Source organism: Malurus melanocephalus, unplaced genomic scaffold, assembly GCF_030028575.1.
Source record: "Malurus melanocephalus ecotype Western Australia unplaced genomic scaffold, MMel_1.1 scaffold_569, whole genome shotgun sequence".
Taxonomy (NCBI): Eukaryota; Metazoa; Chordata; class Aves; order Passeriformes; family Maluridae; genus Malurus; species Malurus melanocephalus.
In genome coordinates, this window is record NW_026623801.1 from 156,861 (window position 1) to 163,509 (window position 6,649).

At 45.3% G+C, this 6,649-nt stretch overlaps 1 protein-coding gene across 1 annotated transcript in view; it reads right to left on the reverse strand.

The window, feature by feature from the left end:
* Nucleotides 1-6,649, reverse strand: part of PRDM16 (PR/SET domain 16) — a 180,457-nt gene that overhangs the window by 42,991 nt on the left and 130,817 nt on the right. The window contains exon 3 of the mRNA XM_057382483.1: nt 3,014-3,148. Within this exon, the coding sequence (XP_057238466.1) occupies nt 3,014-3,148 (135 nt within the window). The remainder of the gene's footprint in view (nt 1-3,013; nt 3,149-6,649) is intronic.

Consider the following 6,649-nt stretch of genomic DNA (forward strand, 5'->3'; position numbering starts at 1 on the left):
TGCTCTGATCCATCCTTTACAGCCCTCACTGAGCACCAGGTACAGCTCTTTTCGGTAGCTCCGGTGCATCCCGGTCCTCACGGGCTGTTTCTTGTCCCCGGCTCCCTCTCCCCCTCTCTCCCCGCCTTCCCTCACTGCCGGCTCACCCAAATATCGGTACCTGAGCACCGACAAACGGCTCTGCCAGGGGATCTCTCAAAGCTGGGATGGTCACAAACACAAAGATTTGGGGTGAGAAATGAAATCCAGCTGCTGGATATCCCAAAATAKCCCAAACTGCACAGACACCCATCCCTGCTCCTGCCAGGATCCTCAGTGTGATTCCACTGCCCTTTTCCACTGGTTTGCAAACATTTCTCCCACTGCAGACACATCTGCCCTCATCCTTCATCCGCCTGAGAGTCCAAAACAGGCACCTGGTGCTGTGGGCAGGATCTGAGCATCTCCCTGGACCTGCAGAGCCCAAAAATGCTCAGGTGGAACCCCAAACAGCGCCAGGGTGGCACAAAACACACACCTGTGCACAGGTGAGAGCGCAGTTCTGAGAGTTCATTTCTGTGGATTCCACTGCAAACTCAAAAGTTGTCTGAAATTCTCCTTTTTTTCTCATTATCTTTTTCTTTTGCTCTCCAATGCTCCTCCCTGCTTGTTCAACAGGAAAAGCTTTTCCCAGGACCAAACCACACAGAGCTTAATGGGAAAATGAAAAAAAAACCCAAAAGGCAGGCTAGGAGTGAGCCCAGAGCTCGGGGCTGACTTGGAAAAACGAAACTTAGGATGGGCCAGGCTAAGAGGAAAAAATAAAATAAAATAAAATAAAATAAAATAAAATAAAATAAAATAAAATAAAATAAAATAAAATAAAAATAACAGACATTTCTCTTGCAGCTTGCAACCCAAACCAGCACTAAAACACAACAATGGTCTAAAAGGTCCATCTGATTCAGAAATAAAGTCACAAATTTTACGGAGGAAAAATCCTTCAGAATTCCCTGCCAAGGGCTGACACTGTCTCACCCTTTAGATCCTTTTCCTCTGCTGTTTGTTCTCAGAACAAAGTAGCTCCTTGTATTTAAAAACGTCWGCTGCAGTCCTTGCAGAAATATGGGACAGGCTCCTTTAACGATCAGGGAAAAGCTGGGTTCTGCCAGAGTCACATTAATTTCACCAAACATTTCATTATAATAATTAACTTCATCTTTCAGTCGTGCCACTGATGGTACGGGCTCATCAAAGCCTTTTTTATTTGTCATGCACTGAAAAAAGCTCGGATTTACTAATCCAGCAGAAGATTTACATTCATAAATCAATTCTGTTTGTTTATAAAAAAGTTCCACACTTGATCATTTTGTGTTTCCCACCACAGCGTGGGCAACTCTCCAAATTACCAGCTTTGTTTTATACTAAATAGTTAACAGGATAAGTAGGGTTTGGTAGTACTGAGAATACTCCAGTTCTTGATTTTTATCAGAATTATTCTGGGCATGGAGCATTGAAGAAAAATAAAATAAAATTTTAAGAGATTAAATCAAAGGGAAAGTAAAAATGAAGAGGTATTTTTATTTTTGTCCGCCCTGAAATTGTTAATAAAAATAAAGGGAAAGTAAAAAAACAAACAAACAAACAAAAAAAACAACAAAAACCCAAACAAATAGACAAACAAACAAATAAAAATGAGGGAATCAGAAATGATCCAGTGGGATCCTTTTCCAGCCTGAATTCAGGGCAGCAGAAATCAGTTTCTGGCTGTCTCAGTTTGCTKCTGAACCTGAACAGTTTGGTACAATCACTGAAATTTCTGCCCTGCAGAACCCCACTCTGGGCTGATCTCACCCAGAGCCCAGCACCACCTCATCTTTCCACTGGAAAAAAGAGTTCTGGAAGAGACAGAGCCCGGGGATGAGAATTCAACCTTTGGGATATTTTGGCCAGCAGCCGGATTTCATTTCTCATCCCAAATCTTTGTGTTTGTGACCATCCCGTCCTACCTGGCAGGGGACTGGATACCAAATCAGGGACTGCATCACAAATTTGTGACTGGATCCCAAATTTGTGACTGGATACCGAATCAGGGACTGCATCCCAAATTGGGGACTGGATACCGAATCAGGGACTGCATCCTGAATCAGGGACTGGATCCCAAATTGGGGACTGGATACAAATCAGGGACTGCATCCCAAATCGGGGACTGGATACCAAACTGGGGACTGGAACTCAGGTCAGGAACTGGATCTCAAACTGGGGTCTGGATCCTGAATCAGGGACTGGATCCTGAATTGGAGACTGGATCCCAAATTGGGAACTTGATCCTGAATCGGGGATTGGATCCCCAGTCAGGGACCGGATACCGAATCAGGGACTGGATCCCAAATTGGGGATTGGATCCCAAGTAAGGGATTGGATCCTGAGTCAGGGACTGAGTCCTGAGGTGGGGACTGTATCCCAAATTGGGAACTGCATCAGGGATTGTATCCCAAATCAGGGATTGTATCCCAAATCAGGGACTGGATCCCAATTGAGGTTTGGATCCCAATTCAGGGACTGGATCCCAAATTGGGGACTGAATCCTGAATTGGAGACTGGATCCTACATTGGGGTTTGGATCCCAGTTCAGGGACTGGATCCCAAATTGGGGACTGGATCCTGAACTGGGGACTGGATCCCAATTGGGGTTTGGATACCAAGCCAGGGACTGGATCCCAATTGGGGACTGGATCCCAATTCAGGGACTGGATCCCAAATTGGGGACTGGATCCCGAACTGGGGACTGTATCCCAGTTGGGGTTTGGATACCAAGCCAGGGACTGGATCCCAATTGGGGTTTAGATCCCAATTCAGGGACTAGATCCTGAATCAGTGCCTGGACCATCATTTGGGGTTTTCCCTCCTCCCAGGGCTGATCCATCCCTCCTTCACCTCCACCCGATGCTGTCATTGCCCGGTCCCCTCCAGCCGAGCCCCCCAGGCCGTGTTGGGGTTTTGGGGGGTCCCAACAGCCCAGGAGGGTGGTTACCTGCTCGTTGACGTGGCACACAGCCAGGTTCTGCTCGTCGCAGGAGCAGGACACTCGGATGTACTTCAGCCAGTTCCCAGCCCCGCCCTGGCCGCCGTCACCGCAGAACTTCTCAGTGCCCAGAGCATCGGGGATCTGCGGGAGAACGGGAGCAGAGGGGTCAAATGTCAGCCACGGAGGGGACAAAGGGAGGAAAAGGGTTTGCAGGGCAGAGCTTCAAGCGAGGAATAGGAATGAGAAAGGTGGGTGGTGGATGTTGTTGATAAAGATATTTGTGATYGGAATAAAATCAGCTCTCAGCTGTGATCTGAAGGTCCTGGCTGATGGAACCTCCAAGGACATCGAGAGGGGTCCACAAGCAAAAAGTTCAGGATTACAAATGTATAAAACGGCTCTGGTACCCAGCTCAAGCAACCAAAGCAGGCAACTCCTCCAAACTGCATTTATTTTAGCGACAAAACCCTCAACCGCTCGATTTTCACGTTATTACCTGCTTCATCCTTTCACAGAGGATCTTTTCACCTTATTACCTGTTTCATCCATTCACAGAAGATAATTTTTAATTATGAACCTTTCAATAAACTCTCTAAAAAAAATCTTTTTTTTATTTTAAAAAAAACCTCTTTACTGAATGCATTACTTTCATTTATCTGAGTGCAGCCTGAGAAATTCGTYGGCCACGTCTGCGTGGCTGAAGGTGAGACACGAGTTGGCTGCTGTGTAAAAGAGGAATCCTTCAAAATAAAACCCCTCAGATACTTTAAAGTCCAGGTGTGGGGGTAARAAAAGGGTTAATGAAAGGGTTGCAGCCTGAAGAATGTCCCTGSTTTGCCAGGAAGGGACTTTTCCTCTCAAAAGAGTGGAATTTGGGTGGCAGAACCAGAGGAGATGCTCAGGACTCCAGAACAACCTTGGGGATGGTCTGCTTCTTAATTTGTAAAAAAAATTAAAATTTTTTTAATATATTTTTTTTTAGTATTTCACTCATAAAAGCACATCTTAAAAAGGACACACCAAAACCAAGGAAAAGCCCTTTGAATCCAAGCGTGGCTCTGCTCCCAAGTGGGCCTCCCTGCTCCAGAAATTCCTTTTTTTTTCCCCTCAGATTCAGRTTTCCCTCTACCCCGACCAGCCCCCGTGTCAGCGCAGATTACTTCAGTCATCAAAAGCTCTTAACGTGCTTTTACCAGCAATTAATTCTCTCGGAATCTCGTGGGAGATAATAATACTTTCCCATCTATTTCAAGACGAAGCAAAAAAAAAGGAAAAAAAAAAAAAGGTGGGAAAACAAAAGGAAAGGAAAAATTAAAGCCCAGCCAGCGACAGAAAGTTGAGTTTAAGGCTGGGCTGAAGAACCTCGAGGGGATGGGTCCAGTTGAGGTTTTGGCTGCCAATTTTGAGCTCCTGGAGGACCAGAACCTTCCAACAGCCCCAGRGCATCTCCCAGCTCCCTGCTCTGCTCCCAGAAGAATTTTCCTGCTCTTTCCACCGCTAATTCTTCCTTCTCCAGCTCCCTGTCTGAAAGGGGATGAGGGAAAATCCCACCATTCATGTTTGGATTTTCCTTCCTAATCAGAACACTGGGAATCCCTGAAATGCTGTGGTTTTTTTCCCAGAATGTGTTTGGGACAAAACTGGTGCAAGAAAAAGGAAATGGGCTCAGTTTTAGCCCTCGGGGTTACTCATTTCCCCTAACTGGACCTTGGCATTTTCTGGACACCTTTGGTCATCCCTGGCAGCACCAAAGGTCTGAGGTGGGGCACTGATGGCTCAGGGAGCCGATTCTGTGCTGTTTGGACTTTTTAAGGAAAAAAAAAACAAAACAAGAAAACCTGTTCTTAACGTGCCTGACGCACTGAGTTTACTCAAGGTAAAGCATCAACAACTTGAGTTTTATCTCAAGGAGTTCCAGGAACACAAAGGCTGCCTAAAGCTGGGATTAAAGAGCTTTTCTGGGCCTYACTGATCCTAAATGGACAATCCAGGGCAGTTCCTCGAGCAGGGGACGCACCTGAACACCAAGTGACAGCAGCTCCAGGGAAATTGTTTGGGAAAGCAAATGAGAGGAATGATCAGTGCTCAGCTGGTCTGAGGCTGCTGGAGAGTTTGGGCAGAGTTTGGAGGGGTTTGGGGAACCACCACAAATCTCCCCATGTCATTAATTCCCACAACAGCAAACAGTGACGTTSAGTGGGAAAACAAATCCAGGACACACAAATTGGCTTTTTTATTTCATATCTTATAGATGTGAAAATAATATTTCATATCTTTCACATCCCCTCTTCCATCTCCTGGAATTGTTTGATGAGGACACCCAGATCCACTGAATGGCTCAGGATGGAAGGGACCTTCAGGGYGATTTTGAGCCCAAAATTCAGCTCAAATTCATTTTGCAGGGTCCTGCCACAGCTCGAAATCACCTGAAACCCCTGTGGTTTTATCTGCGTGGGGCATTGAGAGCCAGGCCGGGGGTGTGAGATCTGACAGATCAAAACGAGAGAGAAAAGAGGGGCTGTGAGAACCTGAGAACATGAGCTACACAAATGCTCTGCCCTCCACAAACACAACGTRCCAACACAGCCCCGAGCCCAAAAATTGGGATTTACACCCAGAWATGCCTCATCCCTCTGCTGGGATGGGTGAGAACCCTCTAAAAATGGGATAAATGGGGTGGGCAGAGGTCTCAGARCGCTGCTCAGCCCTCGGTGGCCCGTGGGGGAAAAAAGTGGTTTTATAAGTTTCGATTTTGAAATTTAGTTAATTATTGTGCATGATTGAGAATTGGGAAAAGAAAGGGAGTGTTAGCAGCTTACATGGAGGAGGAATGTTGCATCTTTGGTTACTTTTGAGAAAAGGAGATTGGAATGTAGAATTGATAATGCGGGTGGCTGGAAATTATAAATATTATTAATACTGTGGCTTTTGCGAACTTACTAATTATGTTTTGATTACTAATTAAACAGTTGTCTTTTAACTAATGTATGTTTGATACAAATGTATACTCTGGTTGCTAAAATGGATAAAAGAGGCTTGTCCCACAATAAAGTCCTTTTTTTTCTCTCTGTTTTTTTCACCCACTTTTGTGCATTTTTGTACCTATTCTTTTTTTGTCGCTGTTTGGCCGACACCTCTCATTAAAGATCAGGTTCACACGCTCGTTCTCTTCACTCCTGGTCTCTCTCGGGGTTATTTCACAGCTTAAAACACAGCAGCAATCACCCAGCGCTATCAAAGCGGGATCTGCTTTGTGCTTCTGTCAAATGTTCACAYGCAGAGTGATTTTCTGAGTTTCTCTTCCTCCCCCCAGCCCCGTCCCTGCCGCCTCCACCTGAGAAAACTCCGGAAAAAAAACCCGAACTGAAAGCTTTTACCACATCTTCTTCCAGTTCAGACCAGAAGGAAATCAGAAATTTCCTCTGGCGAAATTCTGCAAACCGACTGCCGACAAGTCCTTGTCAGTAAGTAAAAATAAAATTTAAAAAAAAAAAAAAATCAGTTTGAAAATGCTCATGGAGAATTGTTCTTTTCTGTGTTCTTTGGAAGAACCAGGAGAACAGGAACCTCCAGCTCTATYAAATCTCTTTATTCACAGTTAAAACCAGAATTAAGTTCATCCCTAGCCAGGACTCTGCAGCA